Raw genomic sequence first — 12,478 nt, 5'->3', positions numbered from 1 at the left:
TCTATGTCAAGTTAACCCCCAATAGTGTATTTTAATTAAAAGAAACAATAAAGCAAGGAAATACTTTGTGTTAACGAAGAAAAGAAAATATACTGCTTGGAATGGGGAAAAACCATCCCAGAGATTGAGTAGGTGCAGTTTATCACTGGATCTTCTTTCTCTTATCACTGCTTACCTTTCTGACAGGTAAGCACTGACTTATCAGATATCCTTATCACTGGGCCACGAGCTTCTGTAACAAAGATCTCAACAGATACCCTGCAACTGCTGTGTCACACACACCTGAAATATTCAGGGATTTGGGCTCCAGGAGCACAGTACAGCAAGAAAAGGCAGAGTCACTGTGATGTTGGAAAGTGGAGAACTCTCCCAAAGTTTCAGCCTCCTCTTCAGTCAGACAGAATGCACACCACGCCATCCCACTGACAGAAACAGAGGCCCAAACCCTTTTAAAAGAATTGTGGATTGTGCTTTGCGTCTTTATTTTGTTGGCATTTCCCATTCCAGATATTCACACCTCGCTGGTCACATACTACACAAGTGAAATTAAACAGCTTTGTTTATTTCTTGCCACGGTTTCCAGTCTCCTTTGATCTTCTCCTCTAGAGACAGACACTTCTAACTTTCACTAAACAATAATCTCTACTTAAAATGAAGTATTATCCAGTATTTCACAGCTTAGCAGAACATACAAAATCTTAAGACAACCTCTTGATACTCCTGATAAAAGATTTTGATTTGTCTACTGCTCAGCACGTGTGGGACTTTGGCCAGCAGCAAAAAGAACATCCTTTCCCCAGCCAGGGCCACACGATGCTGAAGTTTCATGCTCCTGAATTTGAATTGGGTACCAAGGGAAAACTCTGAGGTTCAGGACTGCCCACATATTGCTGCTCTTTCATGCTGCTCATATTTAACACAAGGATTTTTCCCCTCAATTAAAAAGCGACTCAAGAACCACAGGTGTTCAGAAAGTTGGCTCAGAATGACAGTACACACGATTCACTGGAATGAAAGGCTGAGAGTGAGGGATTACAGAATTAAAACTTGGTTTTTATATTTTATACAAGAGCCTTCTAGCAGCTTGGATGCACCTCAATCACCGACATGAAAAACAAACATAAAAATACTTTTGGTAGTGGCTGTTCTATCCACGGACAGGGGCTCCCCTTGCTTTCAGAGCGCCAGAACACAGAGCGTTGGCTGACAAACCAAACTAGAACTTGTCAAAGCATTTTAATGTCCTTTAACTTTCCCTACCACACATCTTGGTGCACGCCGACACAAGATCTTGCTGCCAAGTGAAGGCATTAAACCACACGCCTACACAGGTCTGTGCCTATGCACAACCAAACAGCGACCCAAGTATGCTCACATCATGTTAAGAAAATACATTTAATAAACACTTTTCCCTTTCAGGCTCTTTCCGAGGGGGCTGATGCCGCTCCAGGCGAGCCTGTGCGACCCCGGCCCCGCAGGCACGGGACAAGCGGAGTGTCCCTGCACGGCACCCGAACCGCACTCCCCGCGCCGTTCCGTGCCCGCTGCCAGCCCCGGTGTGCCCCGGTGTCCCCTCGGCCCCAGAAAGGCCCCGGTGTGCCCCGGTGACCCTCGGCCCCGGCAAGGCCCGGTGTGCCCCGGCGTGCCCCGGCGTGCCCTCGGCCCCGCTTCCCCCCGGTGCCGCTCTCACCTCCCCGTTCGCCGCCGGGCCCCGCAGCCCTCCGCCGGCTCCGCACGTGCCAACACCGCGTGCTCCCATTGGCCGGCGGCTCCCCCAGCCGCTCCCCCATTGGCGGAGCGCCGGTCCGGCGTGCCCGGCCCCGACATGGCGGCGGCCGGCGGGGAGCGGGGCCGCACCAGCTTCCAGCGCAGGCCCGGCGCCGGCCCGCGGCCGCCCGCGCTGCCGGGCACTCGGCCCTCGGTGCGCCACGGGCAGCTGCTGCTCTCCAGCGGGCTGCCCTCCCTGGACTGTGTGCTAGGTTGGTGGGAGCGGGACTGGGACCCCTTTGCCAGGCCCCGCCTGCCCTCCCGTAACCCCGCGGCTGCTCCCGGGGCTGCTCCTTCCAGCCCTCATCCCGGGATCGCGGGGAGGGCGGGAGGGGCAGGAGGACGGGGCAGGCAGGTCGGGTGTCCCAGCTGGAGCTGGCGGAGGAGCCGCGCTGCCATCGCTGCGGGCAGCCCTGCGGTGCCGCTCCGGGAGTTCTCCCAGCGGCACATGGCCGGGGCGACTGGCGCTGCCACGGGGAGGGTGCTGGCTTTGGGCTGGGAAATCCGGGTCTGCTGCTGGCTTTGGGCTGGGAAATCCGGGTCTGCTGCTGGCTTTGGGCTGGGAAATCCGGGTCTGCTGCTGGCTTTGGGCTGGGAAAGCCGGGTCTGCTGCTGGCTTTGGGCTGGGAAAGCCGGGTCTGCTGCTGGCTTTGGGCTGGGAAAGCCGGGTCTGCTGCTGGCTTTGGGCTGGGAAAGCCGAGTGCGGCTGGGAAAGCCGAGTGTGCTGCTGGGTTCCCATTGGAAGGAAAGCCGTGTGTGCGGCTGGTTTCCCTTGGAAAGCCGTGTATTGCCAGGGTCTTCCCCTTGGAAAGCTGTGTGTGTATTGCCAGCGTCTTCCCCTTCAAAAGCCTGGGTTCCCCTTGGAAAGCTGGTGTGCTGCTGGGTTCCCCTTGGAAAGCCGTGTGTGCATTGCCAGGGTTCTCCTTGGAAAGCCGTGTGTGCATTGCCAGGGTTTCCCTTGGAAAGCCGTGTGTGCATTGCCAGGGTTCTCCTTGGAAAGCCGTGTGTGCATTGCCAGGGTTCTCCTTGGAAAGCCGTGTGTGCTGCTGGTTTTGGGCTGGGAAAGCCGTGTGTGTTTCGGGGGTTTCCCTTTGGAAAGCTGCTGTGTGTGCTGCAGGATTCCCCTTGGAATGCCGTGCATGGCTGGTTTTCCCCTTGGAAAGCCGTGAGTGTATTGCCAGGGCTCTCCCCTTGGAAAGCCGTGCGTGCTGCTGGTTTCCCTTGGAAAGCCGTGTATTGCCAAGTTTTCCCCTTGGAACGCCGTGTGTGGCTGGGTTTTCCCCTTGGAAAGCCGTGTGTGCATTGCCAGGGTTCCCCTTGGAAAGCAAACCTTTTCCCCCCTGCTGTATGAACACTGCTCACCTTTTGTCTCTCTCTGTTGGAGAAAAGATATTTATATGTCCCAGCTTTTGCATTCGTGTTCGGGTTCTCCGCCGCGCAGGTGTTGGGATGTGTTGGGGTTCTCAGTTTGTCTTTTCTGCCTTGCTCAGCACGGCTGCATGGTTGAAGTGCCCCCTTAGATAAATGGCTCTGGTGTGAGGCTGGTTTTGCTGCCTCTCGGTGTGAGATGGTCCCAGGGACTCATCTGTTGTCACTGCTGCTGGACCATCCGTGTCAGGAGCTGGCGCTTTCCCTTGGCTCGGGAGCTCATTCATTTACTGCTGTTTATCTGGCTGATCCTCTAACTCTTCACAGAGTTGCAGTGCATCTTTAATGTACATACATGGGACTTCTAGGTGAGAACAGCCTGATTTTAGCTTTGTTCAGTCGTCCTTGGAGTACACAGAATATGCCACTTTTCTCTCTAGGGATGCTCTGTATGATCAATGATGATATAAAAGTCATATCCACTGTGTAAAGGACATTTTGCAGCCTGTATATAATTTTTCTCTGTGTGTTTGTCTGCACTTTCGTCAGGGATTAGAATCATTGTGGAGGAAGCTCTTCCTGCTTGAGAGAGAAATATTTCATGAAGTGAGTGTAATTTGTGAAGCCTTTTAATTGCATGAAAAGCAGATTTGCATTGAATGTTCCTGTTGATATTCCCTTTTAGAAACAGTGCATTTTGCACAGCATGGCTCAGAAGATGTAGACAGCTCCCATGGTGGCAGTCTCCTAAAATTCTAACCACCTGCAAACACAATTAGTGGTTTGTTATGGAAACTGAGGACACTTCCAATAAACCCAGGATCCCTTCTACATTCTCCTTGTCTTCAGTGGAGTCTTGAAAATCTGCAGTGGCAGAGATTTTGCAGCACCTCTGGGTAACCCAGCCCAATGCTTGATTATTTTTTGTAGGGAATTTTCTTTTTCCTTATATCCACTGGAAGCCTCCCCTGTTTCAGCTCCCATTTGTTGCTTGTTGCCCTCCCACCGCACCTCAGTGAAGAGCTCAGCTCTTGTTGTGAAATCTTTTCTTCTTTTTTGTTAGGGTCAGGATTAAATGTGTGAGATGGTATTTCTTGTTGGCACTCAGATGTTTATGGGTTCTTATTCTACAGTCTCAGAAACTGAGTTCTGTAGCACTTAAAACTAAAAACGGAGCTGTATCTCCCTCTCTACAAGGCCTTTTAAGCATAAACTGTCCAATTAAGAAATGACACCTAAATTATTTTTACTTTTAACCCAATGATCAACCATTCATAGCCCACTATGTGGATGTTTTATCCAATTACACAAACCCACCCAAACCCAAGGAGAAGAAGGTGAAGGACCAGCCTCCACCCTAAAACCTCCATCTTGCTTTATATATTACTATATTCTAAAAACTTAAACTCTTTAAGTTTTCCCCCCTGTGATATCACACACTTCTATTCAAACTGCACACCCACAATCCCAGTTCTGTCATTCCATTTTGGAAGCTTCTCCACAGCCTCAGGTGAAATGCAGTGTTCTCTTGGGGGTCAGTGCCTGCCTGCACAGAAACTCTGAAATTCCCAGTAAGCAGGGTTCCAGCAATGTGTCAGCCTCTTTTTTCTCTTTTCTCTTTTCTCTTTTCTCTTTTCTCTTTTCTCTTTTCTCTTTTCTCTTTTCTCTTTTCTCTTTTCTCTTTTCTCTTTTCTCTTTTCTCTTTTCTCTTTTCTCTTTTCTCTTTTCTTTCTCTTTTCTCTTCCCAGGGCCTTCAGCTTTTCCTCGCTTCTCTGGGCTGAGCAAGCCCACTTCCTTCAGCCTCTTCTCTTGAATCAGTTTCCCCATTTTTATATCCCTCCCTGGGCTCACTTCACTTTTTTTTTTTTCTTGAATGGAGGAGTTTGAAGTCATCTGGGCCTCGTGTTCCAGATGTGATCTGAGTAAAGGGGAGCATCTGACTGAGCCTCTGATGGTGCTGATGCCTTGAGCAGGCTGCCCTGGAGCAGGGGCTGGACAGAGCTACAGAACAAAGCAGGGATTGATTCAAAGCATCTCCTCCATGGATCCACCTTGGGCAGCACCAGAGCCCAGCCAGGGCTGCACCCAAGATGACCCAAAATGGCCCCAAAATGCACGAGCGCTGCCGGGCTCTCTCCCTGGGATCAGTTCTGCTCCATTTGCACCTTGCAGTTCATTGTCCCATTGCAGCTTTAGCCCAGGCACTCCCAGCCTGCTTGTTTTTCTCTCTGCAGCCCACGGGGTTTGTGCTCTGGGGCTGAGATTGGCATCATTTGTCCTTGGTGCCCAGGAATTGTTTTGTCTCCCTGCTCTGTGCACAGAGCTCACCATCCCTGAATGTGGAGCTCAGACCCACCCACTAAAGCAGCACAGAATGGGAAAAACAGAAAAGCCAAAACCTGAGCCCACTGTGCTGGTGACTGCAGGTGTTGACTTGGTCTGCTTTGTGCCCTTTTCCTAGTGTGGAAATGCTTTATGAATGTGTTGCAGAATGCTGTTTATGTGTTTCTGAAAGAGCATTGGTACTGTTCTTTTTTTGTCCTGCCCACTAGCAATCAAATAATTGACTATAAAAATAATTTTTGCTGTCACCAGGGATTGAGGGCAATCTTTTTTTTTTGTATAAATTCCCAATGGAAGTTAGTACAAACTCTTTTAGTCTGGTATTTTCATAGACATACTTTGTAACAGTCACTAGGCAGTCTTGTAGATCTCTGGCTTGGGCTTGAGTTTAACTTTGCTCTGCTCAAAATCTGTAACCCAGATACAGAATTATTTGCCAGACATGAAGGTGCAGCCTGTGAGTGAGGGAAAGCATGGTGTTACCACACACAGTGAGGAGCTTCTGAAGAGAGGAGAAGGTAGGGAATCCAAGGAGTTTCTTTCACCCTACAGCTGATGGTTACATTTTTGTGGCTCACTCTAAAGGAGTGAGTTTCCTTTGGATGAGAAGTGGTAGATAAGTGGATTTCAAATGCAGTGTTACCATCAGAGCACTCTGCACTTCCAGAGTTTATTTATTTTATATTTTTATTTATATTTGTTTTATAAATTTATACATTTTATGTTTATAAATATTTTATATTTATTTCTAGAGGTTTACTTTCAAGGTTTATGGGCCATATGTGCCTGATGTGTGCCACAGCATTATACTACTGTGTAATGTAACCATCACATGCCTGGTATTAAATATTTCATTTCAGTGTGCTGGAAAAAAGGTCAGGGATATGCTTTGGAAACAATCTGGGCACTTCTCAGCTTGCAGTTTGTTGTGCTCCTCTCCATAAGATCTTAATCTCTCTTGTAAGTAGCAATGTGGAAAGTTACAAGTTTTGCTCAGATGTTTATATATTCTACTGCCGCAGATACTGGCAAAGAAAAATGAAACTAGCGAGGTTAGGAAGAATGACAAGTTCACAGCAGCTTTCTTGGGAAACTTATAGATCTTGCCTCTTCCTTTTGATTCCATCAGCATTCCTGCTATTTTTTCCTGTTGCCTTTTGTTTAATTTACCAGTATTGTTGCTGGTTATAATATGAAGGTGTAACCATGGTCACTGCAATGTTTTTGCATTCCCTCTAGTAGAAGACACTTGTTCAAACCACTCAATGACAAAGTAAAGCCAATGCTCTGACCTGAGTTTGCCTTTAACAACCAGGGCATGTGCACATATGTTACAGCTCTGCCTTGTAGAACAGTACCATGGATGATCTGAAAATGCAGCTTGAGAGAATTTTGACTGCACTGGTTGACAAACAAATTCAGTGTAAAAGCAGAAGAGACCCTACTGTCATGGCTACAAGTGAACTTTTCTCTAACCAAGGTTTTAAAGTCATTATTGCCATGAGCTACTACCTTACTTATGGCTCTAATAATATTTTCTATGTCATTTGGTAAAATCTCAACATTTGGAGCTTTTCTTTCCTATGAGCTTTATAGAGCATGTGCTCATTTTAAAGAGCTGTTGTTAGTAACCTGTGTGTTCTGGCTCCCTGAACAATTAAATGCAGTGACTATTGGAAGCATGCTTTGTGTCAAACATCAGTATGATTTCAGATTTTGGGGTTTTTTTGGTCTTTTTTTCTTTGGTTTTTTTGGTTGGTTTTATTTTTTTTGCTTTCCCATCTTTTGGGTTCATTTGCGTTTATCTCTTGAACAAATAAATGGAACAAAAATCATTGGGGATTTCATGGGTGATTCTAACTTTCTGATAAACAGCAGTTAAAATTGGTTTGTTGTTTGTTTTTTATTTAATATCTTGTAAATGCTTAATAACCTGATCAGCTTGCTGTAGATATTGAGGTATTTGGACATCTTGACTCGGGGGTTTAGCTTGAAACATCTGCTTCTCTATAACTATGAAATTAGCAGCTGACTAAGCACTTCCAGTGCCAGTACTGCTCGAGTTGTGGTGCATGATAGCAAAGTGATCCTGTTCTGGTTTTAATTCAGGTGCTATTATTCAGCAATATTAGCACTTTTTGGCCTTTGGGAGAGCCATTTGCTTTTTTTCTTCCTTTTGATTATATCAACATTATGGACACTGCAGGCATTTGTAGTCCCACTAGCAAAGCTGAAGATTAAGAAGTTGATCCAACACATACTGGAATCAATTTCTAGTGGAGATTTTTCACTTATAAAATGAAAGATCCTGTTCACTGGAGTTCATCTGTGCAGTCCAGAATTGACTTCTGGAGCTTTGCATACTCTGCTGATGGGATTCATCAGTTAGTTTGCTCCTAAGTTGCTTTTAAATCAGGACAGAATTGCAGCCAACATCCTGCAGCTTCCATGCAAAACACTTCAGTAGGCTGCTTACATGTGGCCAGCCTGAACACTTCCAGGGATTTTTAGCTTTCCTGTCACAGCCTTCCACAATTGTTTAACAAAACAGTCTGATTTCAGGTTATTCCACTGTTGTAATTCTTGGGATTCAGATTACAAATTAGTGTAAAAATAAAATAAGAAAATAAAATAAGAGTTCCCGAAAATAAAATGAGTTGTTCTTTCACTGTCCTTATAAAGGAATTCATGGAGTTATGTCCAAGACCTACTATAAAAAACTTTCATCTCTTCAGTAGTGTATGTTTTTTCAGTGTGTGCTGTGACATTTATGATCTCTCAGTCCAGGTTTCAGTGAGTGAAAGTCTTGCTGCCATGTCAGTAAGATAAAAAGCAGTGGAGCCAGGATTTTGCCTCAAAGGCTTGGGTAGAAATTTGCTAAAATCTACTAAAATCTTAGTTGGTCACTTGGCTTACATCCTTCTTGATACAAAGGAATATCACTTGATAGTGGTATTCCACTATAGTGGAATCACTTGATAGTGGTTACTATTAATTTAATTTTATTTGGAGACTGTTTACTCCCATGAGTTATCCCAGTAAAAATCTGCTGGCTCAGACCATACATCACCACTGTAGTACTTGAGCGTGGTTGCACAGAGCTCTGCAGGATCTTTTTACCACAATGATGATAGTACAGTATATTGTGAAAGTAATTGTAATGTGCAGTATGTAATTACATGTAATGTATAATTATTTCATAATAGAGAATTGTAGTAAGTATTGCAAAGGTAATTAAAATGTTGTTCACTTTTATATTTTTAAATTCCCCGTTATCACCTTTCTTTGACTTATAAACTAAGAAAAGTTAATTGTTCTCTAACATAGCATTAAAGTGTAGTCTTACTTTATTCTTCTTTTTGTTTTGTTTCCAGGTGGAGGCGTAGCTGTTGGAACCCTTCTTCTTATTGGTTAGTATGGAATATATAGATTCTTAAAGCCATATTCTGAAGCTTTTCACTCTTGAATGTATCCATTAAACAACCTCTCTTTTCACTGTTACTGAAGTCAGACTTTAGGAAAATATAACACTCAGGTTCCTTCATTTTGTGTAGCCTTCAGAAAGGACTGTTTGTCTCAAGAATTACTGCAGGTAATGTCAGTTATTTCTTCTGGCAAGCAACTTTTCAAATTACTTAATCTGTACCACACCATACACTAATTTATATACTTTGTGTAAAAATCAACATTTTGAAGGCTTCACTCTGGGTAGCCTTCAGAATGGACTGTTGTCTGTCTCAAGAATTACTGGAGGTGAATCAAAATCTTAATTTTAGACAGGCTTGAGCACCCACAAAGAATACCCCAGAAATCTGTGTGAAAACAGGGCATTTAGCACATTTCAGGACTTAGCAGCAGAGTGCACACATTAGTTAAGATTTTGTAAACTGCTGTTAGATTCAAACTGTGTATCATCACAAAGGTTTTATTTAAATTTGAGGAAGACATGCAATGCAATTCTGGCAATTTTGGCTGCCAGAATCAGCTGAGAGCAAGGTGATGGAAGGCTGCTTTCTGTCAGGGTGTGCTTGAGGCACACTGAGATGATTAAATAGCTTACACCAGAATTCCCTTCCCAGACCACAGTGCAGCTCTCTGGGACCATCTCCACTGCAGCTGAGGAGTCCAGCTTTCCTTTCTGTTTGACTGAGTTGACACAAAAACAGCAGAAAATGAAGAATTCTTGTATTAATCTCCACTTGAATCTCATGATTGAGAACTGGACTGGATTTCTGCCTTGCCTTGGGACAAAGCAGACTGGCACATGCCTGGGTGACTTGGGTGCTTTCAAAGTTGTGCCTGTAGAGTGTTTTAAGAGCCTTCTTATCTCTAGTGATAGACACCAATAGAAGCTCTTCAGACTGTGGCTTTTCAGCCTTGAAACAGATTTAATCAGTAATTTTCATCCATTTTTCTTAAAGGGCTGAAAACATTGTGGTCTGGGTATTTTGTTTGTGTTTACTTTTCCTGTGGAAGACAGTCATTGCTTGGGAAACTGAATTTGTATCTAGAATTTTGGTTATGTATTTTGAATTTTACAACTCAAAAATTGGTCTTAACGCTAAAAATCCAAACAGTGAGATTTGGGGAAAACTTATTTGAAATCTCTTTTAGCCACTGTTGGAATTACAGCATGTTAGTTTCTGTTGGGGTAGGGCTCATGTAACCTGCACTAGAGACTGAATAAAATTTTCTGTTTGCCATTGAGGAAGGTGATTGCTCCCACTATGGCTTGTTATTTCAATGCTAGCATTTATTTCTGCATTTTATCTGTTAGAGACAGTTATTGATGTGCCATTGAGTCTTAGAAAATGTTGATTTTTACATCAAGTATATAAATTAGTGTATGGTGTGGTGCAGATTAGGTAATTTGAAAAGTTGCTTCCAAAAGAAATAACTGACGTTACCTAATTCCAACATTTCAGCTTGAGAAGAGCTGCAATCTTGCTGTGGTAAAGGAAGAAGAAAATAGAAATTAGAACCTATTCTGTTTTACATAGATCAGAGATTGTGAGGCTGGATTCATTTTGTCTTCCCATTACAATATTCACTGCCCCTTGCAGCAGACAGGCTGGGTGGCATCCAGTGAATCCAATAGCAGGAAAATTGTCATTAAATGGAAGAAGTGGTGCAATATTTCACCACAGGGTGTTGTGGATGTGAAAAACATTCATGTGGATGCTGATGGCTCAATGGAAGATTTTTCCTGAAAAGATTTTTGCCTGAACTTTGGTCCCTCTGAGTGCATATCTGGCCATACTCAGTTGTAGGTTTGAATTTGCTTATCCCGTGTTGGTTGTGTATTTGTGATCTGACCTGAAACTTAGCTTGAGAATGTCTCTTTTAGATCTGAAAATGAATTTTTTTCCCAAATGAGCCTTACCATATGTTATTTTGAAACATATAATTATATACAAAGTCTTGAAGCAGGAACTGTATTTATTCATGACTCATTAGTCTAAAAATTTGGAGATTTGATTTTTAAAGTTGGTGCAGGTAACACTGGAATGGCATTGTTAGAATATCCTGTCAGCACACCAAGAAATTGTGTCATGAGATTAGTCTAGGCAAGCTTAATATTATCAGGATTGAAGCTGTCAGTGATAAACCTCCTAGGAAGATCTTTCTATGTTACAAAAAGGTTAAATTCTTCCCCTTCCTTCAGCATTCTCTAAGGTGAGAATAAATTGAATTACTTTTAGCTTAGCTCCCTTTGCAAATTAAATGCTCATCTTCATTATTTGACTCATTATCTTGGTTAATTTAACCAAATAATTGTAGATTCAGGGTATTAAAATATTTATTTGAACTGTTGTGTTCTGAAGATGTAGTAATGGCGCAGGTTACTTGATAAGACTGTAAAATATTGTTTGAAATAGAAGTGTGCAAGTTTTTGAATTCAACTCATAATAAAGAGCATTGTGATTTTCAGTTGAGCTTAATTCTATAGTATATTCTTTTGACAGTGTTTTAATTATATGAAAATTAGAGAGTTGAAGCACATGGTATTCTCAAGGAAGATCCTACCTACCAGAGCAGCTTGAGACTTCCTGAGAGTTTGTTCATCTAACAAGAATTAGGATTTTAACTATTATTGTAGTTTTAAGAAAACCCTTACAGTAGTGGGTTTCTAAGAAGCATTCTGGTGTGGAATCCCATCAAAGCAGTTTGTTCAGGAGGTGAGACCACATTTGTGGTTTTATCTGAACCTGCTGCAGAAGATCAGCTTCCCAGGACAGTCCCCCTTCTCAAAACCAAGCAAAACAAGCACACTCCTTCCCCTCTCCACTCCAGTGTACTTCAGCCTGTTGCATGTGTGATTTACCAGCCCAGGAAGAGTTTGCAGGAGGATATTTTGTTTGAAAATTAATATATAATATAATATGATATGATATGATATAATATAATATGATATAATATGATATGACATGACATGATATGATATGATATGATATGATATAATATGATATAATATATCTGATATAATATATCTAATGTATCTAATATAATATAATTCAATATTTGTATTATATATAATACATATTGTTATATTATATTACATTATATTATATTAATATAATATGTTATATTAATATAATATATGAAACTATTATATGAATATATTATATGAATATATTATATATGATTAGTATATTTTATATGTTGAATATATTACTATATAATAATTATTATAATTTTAAGAAATATTTTTTAAAACCATTTTAAATTGTTATTTTGTTTTTAAAGGTAAGCTTTTTTTATATTACACCTTGTGCCTAGTGAGCTGCAGCACCCTCACTAGAGGTGTCCTGGGCACCCTGTAAGAACCTATTCTTGCTCACCTTTAAAAGCCCCAGTTTTGACAAGGTCACTGACAGCTAAATGTTTTAAAGATTATCAGTAGGAGGGGTTTTGTTGGTAGCTGAGGTCAGTTATTAAAAGTTAAAGTTGTCTGGTGCCAAACAGGTCTATACTTGTACATTCTAAGCCTTGGAGCAGT

At 42.7% G+C, this 12,478-nt stretch overlaps 2 protein-coding genes across 3 annotated transcripts in view; one reads left to right on the top strand and one right to left on the bottom strand.

Annotated features, from left to right (window-relative positions):
* IMMP1L (inner mitochondrial membrane peptidase subunit 1) overlaps positions 1 to 1,726 on the bottom strand; it is a 32,696-nt gene extending 30,970 nt beyond the window's left edge. For both annotated transcript variants that reach the window (XM_058806732.1, XM_058806731.1), the window contains exon 1: positions 1,691 to 1,726. The gene's annotated coding sequence lies outside the window, so the exon portion shown is untranslated. The remainder of the gene's footprint in view (positions 1 to 1,690) is intronic.
* A 99-nt stretch (positions 1,727 to 1,825) lies between these two features.
* ELP4 (elongator acetyltransferase complex subunit 4) overlaps positions 1,826 to 12,478 on the top strand; it is a 145,130-nt gene continuing 134,477 nt past the window's right edge. The window contains exons 1-2 of the mRNA XM_058806364.1: positions 1,826 to 1,979; positions 8,853 to 8,888. Of these exons, the coding sequence (XP_058662347.1) occupies positions 1,826 to 1,979; positions 8,853 to 8,888 (190 nt within the window). The remainder of the gene's footprint in view (positions 1,980 to 8,852; positions 8,889 to 12,478) is intronic.

This window comes from Ammospiza caudacuta, chromosome 6 (assembly GCF_027887145.1).
Source record: "Ammospiza caudacuta isolate bAmmCau1 chromosome 6, bAmmCau1.pri, whole genome shotgun sequence".
In the NCBI taxonomy this organism is placed as follows: Eukaryota; Metazoa; Chordata; class Aves; order Passeriformes; family Passerellidae; genus Ammospiza; species Ammospiza caudacuta.
Note: the sequence above shows the minus strand (reverse complement) of the source record. Positions and strands in the feature narration are given on the sequence as shown.